We start from the raw sequence: 16,265 nt of genomic DNA, 5'->3' as shown, positions 1-16,265 counted from the left end.
CAATATCTTCTATTAATCAAAACAGAATATTTTCAATGTCGTATCTTTAATGTACCTATTAAATATAGAAATTGTAACCATAATTACACTAATTATAAGAATAGATTTGATTCCAACCAATTGATATATTACTTCGGTAATCGATTTGCTTGCAGAAGAGGAAACAATAAATTTAAAATTTATAAGAATATAAAGATATAGAGATTCCAACCAATTGCCTATATTTGCGTATGATTTCCATATAATAAGCTTCAAATTGAACATTGAAAAAGATAGATAGGTTTTTTTTAATCTTTTACCGACACAAACTTAAACAAAACGAAGAGTTAAATGTAATTTTTTTTTGTTACACTTCCCGGAAAAAACGGTTACAACGTGGGCTTTCATAATATGGCTTTTTAACATATTAATGTTATGGACATTTAATAATTATCTTGACGAAAAACAAAGACTATAAATAATTTATTATTAATAAAATTATGAAATTATTTACAATTTGATGACTAATTCATCGTCCTTTTTTATATGTTAAATTTTTCATAGAAATTTAAAAATTATTTTATTTTCTTTAAACATGTATAATTAATTTATAATATTTTATGACATACTAAGTCATAATATAATATTTCTTCATATTTTACATTAATAACCATTTTTTTATATATCGTCTACAATTCTGTAATTACGTCTATTATATGATATCGAATATTTATCGTAATTAGATGGTTTAAGATGCCAAAAAAAATATTTACTTGGTGAATATAATACATCAAATATTACAAATACATTATTTAGTTAAATAAATAACCAAAAACCGAAAATTCAAACCGCATGGTCTAGTTAATATTAGTGTTCGAGACCTAGCTAGGGCTTTCATTACTAACCAAACCAAATCGTGCATATGATTCAGTTGATTTAGTTCGATTTCGGTTTACAGGCACAAACCGGTCGAACCTCGGTTCTTTGTTTTTCCTTTTTTTTTTGGTGTATCGGATCTTTGTAGCATTTCGATATCTTGTCTATTTGTTGTTTTCCGGAGGCTTTAAAACATGTTTCTCTCTGTAGCTACGCTTTAGTTATATATTCAGCAACTATAACAAACTTTTGAATGGAAAACCAATCTTGCCTAAAAAACTAAGGTCAGAGAGAGAGAGAGAGATGGCTCTTTTTCATTTCTTTTGAATATATATGGTGTTCAGCATTTAATTTAACTCAGTGTTTGTATTAAAATGATAAATTTATAAGTATTAGAGTAGCTGTTGGGTGCATGAAGATGACTACCAGCATAATGGCATTCACTGCTCCAACAGATACATGTTAACTTCTTGTTGTGTCAAATTCATGTTGAAATAGAACCAATGAAGGGGTCGAGACTCGAGAGTTAACTTGGGAAAGCCTGTTGATTATTTGCAGGAAAAAATCATTAAATGCAGAGAATATTACAGCTTTGAAAACAAAATGAAATAATTTATCCATCCATCCTTAGAAGATAAACATAAATATAACAAAAAGCTCACAAAATAAAATAAGTATCCCTGTAATCTATTAAACCATAAGTACATCATGGACCTTCTAATGTGTGATTATAAATTGCTCTCCAGACCATAAGAAGAGAACAACAGTCTTCAGAGAAAATCTGAACCTGACAAACTTTCTGAGCTCTACAAAACATTCCAAAACAAAAAAGAATCTTCAAAGTGTATAAGAATCTTCTCAACTCTCTCAAAAAGTCTTTTTTCTTCTAAGCTGTGACACAATCTTGTAAATAAGGATGGCTAGAGTTCAAAAACTTCAACCAAAAAGGTTTATACCTACCAATACCAATCTTTAGCCAAGGCTTCATGTTGCCATTATAATGAATCACAGCCGCGGTTTCTATCAAACGGTTATCAATGTTGACATCGTAGCCTAACCCCAAGACATGCCATCTTCTGTCTAGCGGCTCGGTGAGACCATAGAAAGCCAACAGACCCGGAGGAAGAGTCCCTAGCTTCCAAAGCGTTCTCTCTCTGTTCTTCCCTTGCCAGTAATGGTACCTACCAGTCACGTTCGCTTTCCTCCACGCTATGAGATCGAAAACGTTCATACCAAAGGCCCATCCGCACGCTTGCGGATCGAACTTTGAGCTGATGAGAGGGTCAGAGAAGTTTAGGTACTTGTAATAACGGTGAAAGGCTTCAAGACACGTCTCCACGGCTCCGTTGACGTTTCCGTGAAGGTCTAAGGAGAAGAGTGGAGTCAAATCTTTCTGAACAACAACGTCGTCGTCTAGGAAAACGATCTTTTCCAGCTGAGGATAGATCTCGGGAATGTAGAATCTGAGGTGGTTTAGTAATGACAAGTACTTCGGGTTCCTCGCTTTTGGCTCAGAGTTTGTTTCTTGGTCCCCGAAGTAGTAAGCTCTCGAGTCTGTATCCAGCAGCTGCTTAACAACGGGAGAGTAAGAAGCGTTCAGCCAAGAGAACTCTTCCACGCTTCTGATCTCTATCGCTGCGCCCTTGAAGTCATTACCAAGAAACCAAGCCTGCATAGCTTTGTAGCTAACTCGATTCGTCACTACGTGGAACACAAGCTGCTTCGGATGATCAGCGTTGGCCACAGTCGAGTTAACAGCAACAGAAGCAGCTATTACATTATCAGTAAAGATACAGAAGTGGTAGAGGTTGTTGTCAACGAGTCTCGGCGAGTTTCTGCTCTCATCCGCCGCTTCACGGCGCGATGACGCCTGCTCGGTTAACCAATCTGACGTGAGCTTGATCATCAAACAGTGGAGGCTCTTCGGTACCGTCTCGGCAACAGATTGACCAAACACTGTTGTCTGAACGGTTGCTGCGTTTGCGCGCTCTTCGAGGGCTTGGATGTGAGACTTCATAGTCATCATCGAGGTGGCTATGTCGTAATGCGCGTCCTGCGCCTTGTAGATGAGAGATGACAGGCCGGTGACGATCGGTTTCGCTTCGTCTAACGAAATGGGCTGGGCCCTCATCGCTGCTTTTGAGAGGAGAAGCTGACAGGTTCGGATCTTGGAGCTCAGCTCCCAAGCTAAGTGGAGATTGTTGTGCTCTTTGGCTATGAAAACATAGGCTTTGGCGAGCGTCATTTGCTCTGCTAGCTGCCTAGCGAAGGAGGATGCGCTTGTTACCTCTTCCGTGAAGTTTAAACGAGGAGGTGATACGTTGTTGTTACTTGTGTCTCTTTCCTATCAAAGAAGAAAAGAAGATCAGAGTAACTTCTCCAAATACAAAAACATTTCTATGTAGACAGTATGATATAAGCTTTTGCACTCATAGACTAATAACAATGTCAATAAATAAACTACACTAAGATTTGGTCATGCTGTTGTGAAAACAGCTCAATTTGCATTGATTCCATACATACACAGACCAAACTAATAAGTACCAGGGCCGGTACTGGGCTAAGCCGGATGAAACATTTCCCTCAAGCCTCAAAATTTTCGAAAAAATTAGCCCTCAAATTATTGAAATCTTTCTTAAATCGTCTATAACTCCAAAATCTTAGGGCGGCCATGCTAATAACCATTCTCAGCTTTAAAAATTAAAAACATGAGGCTACAATGACAGTGGATTCACCAATCTTTTTGTCAGCAAAAGAATAAAGATCCAAACTTTTTAATGAGCGGGTGATCATCAGAGCAATAAAAAACTCAAACTCTCAGCAATCAATAGAGTCAATACTACAATGCAATAAAGAGAGAAAAGACATATATACAAGGTTGAGCTGAGATGGATCTTGCTGTTGATGACGATGCTGAACCATGAAGAGAACCAATCCAGCGACAGAGAAAGAGCCAAGGAGAAGCCATATCCAACTCAGCAATCTCCTTCTAGCTACCCTCCGCCTCCTCATCTTTTTCCCCTACGAATCCTCCACGGTTCCTCTCACCAGATTCTTCTTACTGAAATCGATTTTATTACACTAAACCCAGATTCAAGCAGAGCCCAATGAATTCGTGCCGACAGAGGAAGAAGAATCTGTAAGAGACTGAAGAAGAAGTGAGTTTCGTGATTGTGATCTGCCTTTCGCTTTGCTGCTTTCGAATGATATTTCTTCGCTGTCCCCAAAAGAAATGTTAATTATTTTCCAGATCTGATTTAATTTAATTGGCTATTAAAATGGATGACCTGTCTTTTTAAATATTCTGTTTTACAAATCAGACCGGAACTAGATAAATTGTCTATTACCACCTTATCACTCAGACAGTCGGTGTGTTTAATTGCTTTTCTCTTAATTTTTGAAGCTATTTTTGTAAAAAGAAAGGGTATTGAGAAACTTACCCAAAAGTTTATAAGAACACAATATTAACTAAAGTAAAACAGAAAATAAGAAAAAACTATTTTATGTAAATTAAATTTAATATAAAACTGAAACAAAAACATAAAAAATTACAAAATTTTTTTTATAATAACACAATCAAACCAAACCAAATTTAACTAAAGTAAATAGAAATTTTTAAAAACCAACATTAATAATGACTTTTGTCTTAGATTGGGGTATTGTTAATTCAAATAATAACAAACAATTAGTTTATTGGTTCGGTTTAATTCGGATAATCTTAAACCGAACTATTATTTTGATAATAGATTTTGGATGGATTTCAGTTTGTTTTGCCCACCCCTAGTTTCAACATCTCAACTTCTTCATTCGATCTCGTCGACGACACTCATAAGTTTCAACATCTCATCTTCTTCTTCGTTCTCGTTGAGGATAGTCTTCTTCCAGTTTCTCCGACGTGATCTGTGCCCATGTTGACATTCTTTTGGTATCAATTTGTCAACCAATTGGTGGGAGCTACACTTATCTTGGATTTGTTAGGAAGTGTTTCACTTGTTTTACACTCATGCTCTTATGGTTTTAATCGCTACCGAGTCTAGCTCTCATTTCTTCTATAAGCTAATCAACAGTTCAGTTCTCACAACTGTCAACCAGAGTTTTTCTGAAAAAAAATTGTGGTTTCTTCTGCAAAAATATAGATTTAAAGTTGGTCACTGAGTCCAGGGAAACACACTAATAAGAAGGAACAAAATTAGTGCGCTTCTTCTTGTTAGTGCGTTTCTTCTTATTAGTGTGAAACCAGATCTTAATCGTTTTTGCCACCAAGAAAAGCATCGCCTGCAAGTTTTAAACATAGAATTAGAAAACCAATGTGTTTTATATTCATTTTTTCTCAAACTATGATTCATAACAATCATGTATACACGGATGATCCCAAATACAAAATATATGTATGCCTTTAGCTAAGTTACACACCAAAGTTTAGATCCATTGATTAACAATCTAAACGAATCAATGATTTTTTTGCTGGAAAATACACGTAATGGGTTTTGCTGAAATGTCGCAAGACTTTAACTAGTTAGACTATCATCAGATTCATTCACTAATCGTTAAAGCATCATACACAACTTCTATCAGATTTCAATGATCTAATCATGTGTAAGCCAAAAGATAGAGACGAATGGAAACGAACCTGAGATGTTGAAAAATATCAAGCACAAATCACTCCAGACAGTATACATACGGTTAAAGAATCAACATTGTCGTTTTTTACTTAAGCACCAAAATTCGACAATTTCAAATTCAGTTCAAAATCCATGAAATCATGCCACGAAGTGATAAACATCATAAGGATCAAGGCATTTCACTAAAACAAAAACAAATTAGAATTTCAACCCACAAGTATACATCACTCTGCGAGAATTGGTGAAACCCCCTTTTTAAAACTCTAGGATCAAAACTTGGAGTTGGGACTGAGAGGCCATACATGTGCTTCGCCGAAAACGGTTAGCATCGATGGATTGAGCTCGAAAAGCCGATGAAAATAGGCTAAAGAACCGCACAAAACCGTTCAGTATTGTGGGTTTTCGAAAACTTGAGATTGAGAGGGTTTTGGTGAAGAAAAAACGAGTTCAAGGTTCTTTTTGATCCCCAAAATTGGCGAATGGGAGGTATAAGGAGGGTTTTCCGGTTCAATTTGAGTGAAATCGAACCGGTTCACCGAGTCAAGGACCGGTTTACCTGTGTCAAAGAGCGCCTTATCCGCAAAACAAAGAGCGCGCGAACATAAACTAAAAGCGATATCAGAGATCTGAGGCATATGTATTCAAAGTCAAAACAGCAAATCAAATTCAAGGTCGAGATTTGTTCTGCGATGCGATGACGAGCGGGCGTTCCTGTTTTAAACATATAATTACAAAACCAAAGTTTACATTCAAAACACGTGTTTTATATTCATTTTTTCTCAAACTATGATTCATAACAATAACAATATACACGGATGATCCCAAATACACGTAATGGGTTTTTCTGAAATGTCGCAAGACTTTAACAAGCTAGACTATCATCAGATTCATTCACTAATCGTTAAAGCATCACACACGACTTCTATCAGATTTCAATGATCTAATCATATGTAAACCAAATGATCAGAAACGAATCCAGAGCCAAAAGATAGAGACGAATGTAAACGAACCTGAGATGTTGAAAAGAAGCTGAGATGTTGAAACTCTTGAGTGTCCTCAACGAGAACGAAGAAGAAACTCAACGAGAACGAAGAAGAAACTGAAATGTTGAAACCCTTGAGTGTCGTCGACGAGATCGAAGGAAGAAGCTGAGATGTTGAAATTAGGGGTGGACAAAAAAAAACTGAAACCCATCCAAAATCTATTATCAAAATAATAGTTCGTTTAAGATTATACGTATTAAACCGAACCAATAAACTAACTGTTTGTTATTATTTGAATTAACATACCCCAATCTAAGACAAAAGTCACTATTATTGTTGGTTTTTAAAATTTTCTATTTACTTTAGTTAAATTTGGTTTGGTTTGTTTGTGTTATTATAATTTTTTTTGTAATTTTTATTGCTTTTATTTCAATTTTATATTTAATTTAATTTACATAAAATAGTTTTCTCTAATTTTCTGTTTTACTTTAGTTAATATTGTGTTCTTATAAACTTTTGGGTAATTTTCTCAAATAGCATTTCTTTTTACAAAAATAGCTTCAAAATTTAATATTAAATAGCTTTTGATCAAAAAAGAAAAAAAATCGTGTCTTTCTTTCCCAAAACATTGTCGTTTTGTAGGATGGAAGAAATGGGCCATTACGTAGTTTTCTTTGCTCATAAACTCGCGACTCGAACTTTGGGGTTTTCTTCCCGAATAAGGAATCAAAATGGCCTACGTGGAGAAGGACGTAACACTTTGCTGACAAGTGGCGACATGATTCGAGTTACAACTACGAGAACAACTCAAGATAACAAAAAAATAATACTCCATCCGTTTCTGAACGTAAAATGTTTCAAAAAAATTTGATGTTTCAATATATAAGATATTTTTTAATTTTTATGTAACTTTTACTTTATTAAAAATTGTGTAACCAATCATATTTAATAATTTATTTTGTGTAACCAATCATATTTAATAATTTATTTTATTATTGATTGAATACAATTATTTTATAATTTTAATGATTCTTTCTATTAAAAATAATTTTTTAACATGTGTGTTTTTTTCTAAACATCTTATATTTAGGAATTATATCTAAGAACAGATGGATTCCATATTGTTAAACTATTCAGATAATGCATGGTAGGTATTATCAAAACGGAGCATCAAAGTTATCAAAAGAACAGATCTCAATTATTTTTAAAAATATTTAGCTTTTCGTTAGTAAATATTTTTTTTTTGTATAATCCTGTGTTTGCATCATTGGATTGGTGATTGCACCTTTTCATCAAATCGCATATTCTTCTATATGCCTAACAAATTAATTAGGTATCATACCGCACCAATCAATTAAGCCACTTTTCAATGCAATCAGGGAAAATGGTAATTAATCGCATAGAAAAGTTTTTTTTTTATAAACCCTATAGGATCAACCGGTCGGTTTCGAAAGGAACGCACTTGGTACTACAGAGTGGACTAATCCGAAAGTGTACCACACTACCTGTCCGAATTTGAAATATTTTCTTACTATTATCAGAGGATTGATACATCATCTGTTACGGCCTACCATGTAAACTATTTAAGCCGAAGTCCAAACTCAGACTGGTCAAAACTGACCAAATGGTGATAATTTAGTTTTCAGGAGAATCGAACCTAAGACTAATGTGTATATACATCAAGATCCCAAGAGATTGCCATTAGACTATCCCATTAGTATCGAGCATATTATAAAATTATATAATTGTCACGAACATGTCTCGGGGGCATTATTTCTGACTTATTCTTGGGTTCACCCCCTAGGTGAACCTAGAGGTTCACCAACCAATAGGATTATGTTATTTCAAATTTGATATCTTTTATAAAAGGAAACAAAATATTGTCAAGTTATATTATATTTTCAAAGTAAAAAGATAAAAAAATAAAAAATAAAAATAGTAGTAATTACAAAAAAAAAAAATTTAACGTCGTCAAGAAAAAACTAAACCTTAAATCCTAATCCCTAAACCCTAAACCCTAAATCCGAAACCCTAAACCCTTGGGTAAACTCTAAACCCTTGGATAAATCATAAACTCTAAATAAAAAACACTAAACACTAAAACACTCAAGGGTTTAGGATTTTAGTGTTTAGTGTTTTTGATTTAGAGTTTATGATTTATCCAATGGTTTAGGGTTTACCCAAGGGTTTAGGGTTTACCTAAGGGTTTAGGGTTTCAGATCTATAGTATCGAGCATATTTTATTTAATTTTTGTTTCTTTCGCCTATGTACATTGAAGTTTGAACAAGAAATAATTAATGTCAACTGAAAAGGAGCCAACCTTGAAAGTTTATGATTTGATAAATTAAATAATACTCCACTGAGTATGGTTACCTTATTGAGTATTTTGTTATAATTTGTTTGGTGGCATTATTACCGTCACTTAGTGCTGGGCATTTTATCCGTTAAATTTGATTCAATTCGTTATTCGTTTTGATTTGATTCGAAAATTTCGGATATCCGTAAATCTTCGAAGCAAAACAAATATTAAAAATCAATATCCGTTAAAATCGAAGCAAGTCACATATATTAAAATTTTGGAAAGCGAATATCCAATCTGATCCGGTAATATATAAATACATGTATATCTTGATTATATTTAAAGTTTTAAATGTATAAAATTATATAATTGTTATTCTAACATATGATTTGACTAATTCTATTCACATTATTACTTATATAAATACATAAAAGGAAATGAATAAATTTATGACAATTATAATTTTTTTCTTTAAGTTTTGTCTTATTATAATTGTTAACTAAGTTTAATTTTTTTTATAAAATATGCAGATTCACTATTTCTTTTAATTTTTATCTTATATATCATGCAAAAAAATATTTTACAAAACAAATTTGTATCAAAATTTTAAGATTATTTGCATTAATCAAAACATATGAGATATCTGTAAGTACTCGTAAATATCCGCAAATATCTATTTATTTTTCGGATATCCGTTTTTTTGAATATCCGTATTTTTCCGAAACAAAGCAAATCAAAAAATTAGACATTCGTAGCGTACGAAGCAAATCACAAATACCTTCAAAACCCCGGATAGCTGATCTGTGGGCATGCTGTGTCACTTCATATGGTCTTTTGTAATGTCAAGAGTCCGGCGCAAGAATGTGGCACAGCCATAGAATGCCAACTGCCCCGATCGGCAATGGGTTGTGACGACCCACCACAACATACTTTTGCATTATTTAGAATAATATGGACTTTTAGTTAAAAGAGTATCAGATAAGAAGTGGAGAATTAAAGGAGAAAAAGAAAATTAGATGGCCCGGTTGATTGTGTAGTGTACATAATCATAAAAATACAACTTGTTGAATATATTGAATGTATAGTCGTTCATTCGTAGAAGCAGCACTCGCAATACTTGGATTTTTGGACTACAATTAGATTTATCGTTCAGATTTTCTTTGCAATAAACTAAACATCTAAACCAGAAAAAATAACTCATTTGTTAAATTTATTCTTACAGTTTCCACTTAGGAGTTCTATTTCAAAATTGGGACTAAATTTTTTGTTATTTTGGGAATAAGACTTAAAATATAATAGTTCTATATATATTAAAAATCAAGTTTTATATATAAAAAAGTTTTAGTTTACATTTATTTTATCTTTTAAATAGAATCATGAATAAAAATGAACAATAAATGTATTAATCATTTTCATTTGAAATAATTTTATTCTGATTCTGTTTTAAAGTAAAAGTTATTATAAACTTTAAAATAATTTATTCTAAAATAGATTTTAGAGTAAAAGTTAAATGAAAATAAAAGAATAAAATATGGATATATTTTAATCATAAATTGCTATGATTTTGTAATCACTGTTCCTAGAGGTACTATTTTAGTGTTTGTAATTATTATTATCACTTTATATATAGAGAATATTAGAGAATTAGAAGACACTTGGGAAAGGAAAATCATTCAACTTTTACAAATAGTATTGAAACAAATCTCAGCTTTTACTTTTGTTTTATGCATGGTGCCGTCAAAAGATGTAATGATAATGCAATTCTTCCCCTCTTTAATCTTTGGAATGTTCAAAGAAGGTCCACTTGCTTTCTGCCGGTCGCATACCTCATTAGAGAAATGACATATTTAAGGTATACATAACTACATATATAAGTCCTTGAAACCACTTAAATTATCTATATTGTATGTATCATTAAATTATATATATTGTATGTATGATTATATCAACTTGCTCGATGCACTAGTCATAGGCACTTAGCTTATGAGCTACCAAAGCAGTAGTGTTAAAATACCGTAATTCTCAATTTCGGATAGGTTTTTGTTTTGTTTTGAAAAGAGGCTTAATTAGAACATGTCAGGATAGTTACAAGTCGACATTCTAATTTTACTGGTACATGTTTTGCCTGTTATCGAATTATGAATACTAAAAGTCTAATATATATAATACACTCGTTAAACTTATTATTACATTACCATAAATTTATTCACTTCATATGAAACACACTTGAGCGTAAACATACAAAAGAGTAAAAACAATTAAAAACACTCATATGTCAATACAAGCTACATGCATGGTTCAGCATCGTCATTATCATTATTCATTATTATCATAATCACCAGCCTAACATATCCATCGACATGACATAACCATGATCATATTGAAATGATCGTGTAAGATTCATTCATGCAAAATAGTTATCAATATCTTCGATATTGTCTTGATGCTCATAGACATGCATCACCTCGACGTCGTCGTTCACGTCCTCCTCAAGAAACCTCGAAAGTTCTTTCATAAACTCAGTGTTGTCAACACAAGACTCTTCCAACATCATGAAATCTTCATCGTTCAGAAAATTTGAGAATCCGAGATTATCCTCATTATCACAGTACATTAAACTATCATTAACGGATGCATCAGAGAATGTGGACGGAGACGATGTAGCGTTACCGTTAACAGTCATCTGGCATAGAAGATCTGAGGTTGGTGTGAAAGAAGAGCTAGTTGACTTATCTGATTCGGAGTTAACGGTGACACTTGTAGTAGTAGCAGTGTGACTTGTAGTAGTAGTAGTAAGTGGGCCACCACTTCCGATAATCTCAGACAGAACGCTTTGATTGATTCTCTTTCCGAACCTATTAGCTACTCTGTTTAAGAACTTAGCCGATGATAATACCGGCTTCTTGTTGCTATTCTTCACCTTCTCATTATCAAGATCATCTTCACTCGTTATAATTGTCTGAATAACGTTTTGCTTCTCTGGAATCTCTGGGAAGTTTTCTGATTTGTCGGAAATCAAGCTCTTGTGTGTAACCGGATCGACACCTTTCTTTATCAAACGTTTTTTGATATGAGTGTTCCAGTGGTTCTTGATTTCGTTATCGGTTCTTCCCGGTAATCCACGAGCTATTGCAGCCCATCTGATTAAACACCATAAGATTACACGATATTATTAGTCATGATGATAACACAGTATACAAGAATATAACATACAAATTGTTCTAAAAAGTATACATATATATAACGTATAAACCAAGATATTTTCTTTTAGTTCAATTTTCTTCGCTGGAAAAGTTGAAATATGTTTTGTGGAAAACACAAATATTTTACTTATTTTTTTGCTCATATTATTTGTAAATTATAAACATGGAGTGTAATCATGTTTTGTAATTATACAGGCAAATGTACAAGCAAAGATTTTACTCCCCTTATTTAGAATTTTAGAAAGTATTAAATAAAAGAACTAAAATGTGTTAAAATACAGCCATTTAAGTTATACCCCAGGCGAAAATGGACAAAATATTGGGACAATATACAAAAAGAAAAAGTTGAGAGAGATAGGGAGACTAACTTGTTGCCATGAAGGGCATGAAGAGAGATGATAGAACATTCTTCATCTTCAGTGAACTCTCCTCTTTTGATGTCAGGTCGTAGATAATTAGCCCATCTCAGTCTGCAGCTTTTGCCACATCTTTTGAGTCCTAAATCATTATAAAATTATTTTATATTAAAAATCATTGATCAATAATAGCCAGAAAGGCCAAACATTGAATATTCAAATAAGGCGGAATAAAAAAAATACCAGCTTTTTCGGGGAGAGTTCGCCATCCACCTTCACCGTGACGGTTGACGTAGGAGACAAGCTTCTGATCTTCCTCGGGAGTCCATGCTCCTTTCTTTAAGCCTAGTTCAGCTTTGCAACACGGTGTCCGCACCATTCTTGATTCTTGATGGGGTTGTTCTCAAGTGAAACAGAGAACAAAGAGAAAAAAAAATGAAAACCTGAGAGTTGAACAAAGTGTGAAACGGGACGTGTGATCATAAAGATTGAGCACATGATCTTTTGATTAAAGAGTTCAGACATCGGTAGATTCTTCTTATTGACATCTTGCTAGCTCGTTTGTGATACTAAGAAGAACACAAAGAGCGAGAAAGAGAAAGATATCTCTACTTGCTCTGTTTTCTTACCACAAAGTAGAGAGAGAGAGAAGCTTTAGTTTATTTTTTCTAAGAGTTGTTTGGTACACTTGCGAAGTGAGCAACTTTGAGGACGAGGCAGCATCTTTATTTATGCGTGCTTGTAGCTGTACGTGTGGCTACTGCCAACGACGTCGATATGTATGTGATTGCCACATGGCTCGTTTTGATTCCTTACTCAAGATTTTCTTTTGTATTTATCAAAAATCATGCCAACTTTTTAAGTGGAATTTCGAGATGGACGTCTGATTTTTCCATAAGATTAAATAATTAATTTTCAGTTATCTTTTCTTTTTAGGTGCACAACAAATAATAGTACTAAGAACATGTTTATTGTTGAGACCTTAATGTTTCTTAAATTGTCCTTAATGAATTTTTAATTATTAAAATCAAAAGAAGGGACATCGTTAAGAGACCTTTAATTTTAGTGGTTTATTGCTTGTCCCTTAATTAGAGGTTCTTTTCAAAGATGCATCGAAGCTCAATTGTTGTTTTAATCAGTTCCAAATTTAGCCCATATATGTTCGACCAAATCCCGTTTTAGTTGTGCATGCACATTTGTATCACGAATTTCAGTTCGAACACCCATCTGATTGGCAATATTTGTAGGCATTCTCCTTGTTCGACGATCGACATGTGAACTCCTGCTGGCTTCTCCTTCTTCGAAATCTGAAAGATTAAATTGAGTACCTTCATCTCGTTCGTTTTCTACTATCATATTATGGAGTATAATACATGCTCTCATAATCTTCCCGATCTTGACTTTATCCCAAGAAAGTGCCGGATTTCTAACAATGGCAAATCGAGCTTGTAAAACTCCGAAAGCACGCTCAACATCTTTTCGGACAGCTTCTTGACGTTGCGCAAATAAAACTACTTTCGGCACTTGTGGAAGTCGAATAGATTGGATGAAAGTTGCCCAATTTGGATAAATTCCATCGGTGAGATAATAACCCATATGGTACTCATTTCCATTTACCGAGAAATTCACTTGTGGGGCTTCACCATTTATTATGTCATCAAAAACAGGTGACCGATCAAGAACATTAATATCATTTAAGGTACCTGGAGCTCCAAAAAATGCATGCCAGATCCAGAGATCGTATGAAGCAACCGCCTCTAAAACGATAGTTGGTTTTCCCGAACCCCGAGCAAATTGCCCTTTCCAAGCGGTGGGACAATTCTTCCACTCCCAATGCATACAATCGATGCTTCCTATCATCCCGGGAAATCCACGATTCTCTGCATCATCAAGTAGACGTTGCAGATCATATGGTGTTGGTCTTCTTAGATACTCATTGCCGAACACATTTATTATTGACTCTACAAAATTTTCCACACATAATCGTGCCGTGGTTGCACCGAGCCTAAGGCATTCGTCGACCGCATCAAGGGCAGAACCATACGCCAACACACGTATAGCTGCTGTACACTTTTGAAGTGTTGAGAGACCAAGCCTTCCGAGACCGTCTTTTTTTTGTTGAAAGAATGGAACTTCATTGGAGAGACGATTCACAATATATATGAACAATGATTTGTTCATTCTGAATCGTCGTCGGAAAAGATTTTCAGGATACGTTGGAGTTTCACTGAAATAATCGTTCCATAGACGTATATTGCCTTCTTCACGATTCCTTTCGATAAAAACTCGTTTTTTTCTTTTCTTTCTTTCATCTTCTTGATCATCTTGAGCATTGACCAGATTCTCGAATGCTTGATCAAAATATTGTTCGAACATATCATCAAACGGGTCTGTAGATGCCATGAATTGTATTGAAAAGAAAAGAGAAGTATTTTGATAAGTTGTGAAAGAGAGTCTGCTGAGTTAAGAACAATAAATAAAAAGATAATGAGAGATAAGAGAATGAGAGAGACGAGATAGTGAAATGAGAGAACTCGTTTGATAGGTTGTGAAAGAGAGTCTGCTGAGTTGTGAATGAGAGAATACTCGTCAAGACAAGATAACACTACAAGACAAGACTAGATACAACACTTGCGTACAACTCTCCTGACTACAAAGAAACAGAGCTCACATCACTCGTGACTTCAAAGAAACAAGACTGTCGTGTCTTGAAATAAACAGACTCTCCTCCTCACTCCACTCTCCACTCCCGTGACAACTACAAGACAAGACAGGACTCTCCACTCGTGACTCCACTCCACTCTCCACTCCCGTGACAACTACAAGACAAGACAGGACTCTCCACTCGTGACTCCACTCCACTCTCCACTCCCGTGACAACTACAAGACAAGACAGGACTCTCCACTCGTGACTCCACTCCACTCTCCACTCCCGTGACAACTACAAGACAAGACAGGACTCTCCACTCGTGACTCCACTCCACTCTCCACTCCCGTGACAACTACAAGACAAGACAGGACTCTCCACTCGTGACTCCACTCCACTCTCCACTCCCGTGACAACTACAAGACAAGACAGGACTCTCCACTCGTGACTCCACTCCACTCTCCACTCCCGTGACAACTACAAGACAAGACAGGACTCTCCACTCGTGACTCCACTCCACTCTCCACTCCCGTGACAACTAGCAACATGATTTCCAAACGTGTACTGTCTCACCTGCATTGACAACAACATCATTTTAGCATTTTTATACAATGACGCTTTGAAAATACATAACAAAACAAATAAACAGAACTTGAAAGAAACAGAGACTAAACATCAACATCATTTTAGCATTGCAGATCATGAACAGAAACAAAGAGTAACATAAACTTAACAACAAGAACAAGTACATAAACGACATTAAACAAGAACAAGCAACAAACATAAATAGAAACAGAACTAGAATCAGAACTAGAAACACAACAAGACACCAAACTAGAAACACAACTAACTAGACATAACGTCAGTGATGAGCTTCTTCTTGAGAAGTTTTTCCTCCTCATCTAGACCCTCTGTTCTCCCAATGAGACCCTCAAACAGACTCATCTTAGCCATACGTTCTTTCACTGCCATATCCTTCTCTCTGATTGTCCACATATTCTGAAACTCATTCATAGTATGCTGCTGTACTTCTTTGTTCTTACCAGTCGCCTTTGCGGCCTTAACACCAAGGGGACGCTTGCTATCAGTGGCTTCATGGGTTGATGAATCTGCAGGATCCTCACACTTCCTCTTCTTTGAACTCCCATCGTTTTTAGCAGAAGTAAGGTCACACCACTTCTGGTCGTTTCTTAGCTCCTTCCATGCGTGTTCTAGAGTGAATCTCTTCTGATGATTGTTGTAGAATATTTGATGAGCTAATTTGACAACATCATTCTCATTTTGCCCACTACTTTTCTC

At 34.8% G+C, this 16,265-nt stretch overlaps 3 protein-coding genes across 3 annotated transcripts; all 3 read right to left on the bottom strand.

Moving 5' to 3' along the window:
- Positions 1-1,681: 1,681 nt before the first annotated feature.
- LOC106312073 (probable galacturonosyltransferase 11) lies at positions 1,682-4,099 on the bottom strand. The gene is made up of 2 exons (XM_013749452.1): positions 3,730-4,099; positions 1,682-3,199 (listed from the first exon to the last, which is right to left on the bottom strand). Exons 1-2 carry the CDS (start codon positions 3,865-3,867, stop codon positions 1,742-1,744), a joined length of 1,596 nt encoding a protein of 531 aa, XP_013604906.1. The 5' UTR covers positions 3,868-4,099; the 3' UTR covers positions 1,682-1,741.
- Positions 4,100-10,931: 6,832 nt separating this feature from the next.
- Positions 10,932-13,005, bottom strand: LOC106312074 (transcription factor MYB51-like). The gene is made up of 3 exons (XM_013749453.1): positions 12,563-13,005; positions 12,332-12,461; positions 10,932-11,900 (listed from the first exon to the last, which is right to left on the bottom strand). The coding sequence occupies exons 1-3, from the start codon at positions 12,696-12,698 to the stop codon at positions 11,165-11,167; spliced, it is 1,002 nt and encodes a 333-aa protein (XP_013604907.1). The 5' UTR covers positions 12,699-13,005; the 3' UTR covers positions 10,932-11,164.
- Positions 13,006-13,450: 445 nt separating this feature from the next.
- On the bottom strand, positions 13,451-16,170 carry LOC106308955. The gene is made up of 5 exons (XM_013746055.1): positions 16,141-16,170; positions 15,828-16,097; positions 15,458-15,539; positions 14,104-14,382; positions 13,451-14,022 (listed from the first exon to the last, which is right to left on the bottom strand). The coding sequence occupies exons 1-5, from the start codon at positions 16,168-16,170 to the stop codon at positions 13,451-13,453; spliced, it is 1,233 nt and encodes a 410-aa protein (XP_013601509.1).
- Positions 16,171-16,265: the final 95 nt, after the last annotated feature.

Source organism: Brassica oleracea, chromosome C8, assembly GCF_000695525.1.
Source record: "Brassica oleracea var. oleracea cultivar TO1000 chromosome C8, BOL, whole genome shotgun sequence".
Taxonomy (NCBI): domain Eukaryota; kingdom Viridiplantae; phylum Streptophyta; class Magnoliopsida; order Brassicales; family Brassicaceae; genus Brassica; species Brassica oleracea.
The sequence above is the reverse complement of the archived record's forward strand: the minus strand, read 5'-3'. Positions and strand labels throughout refer to the sequence as shown.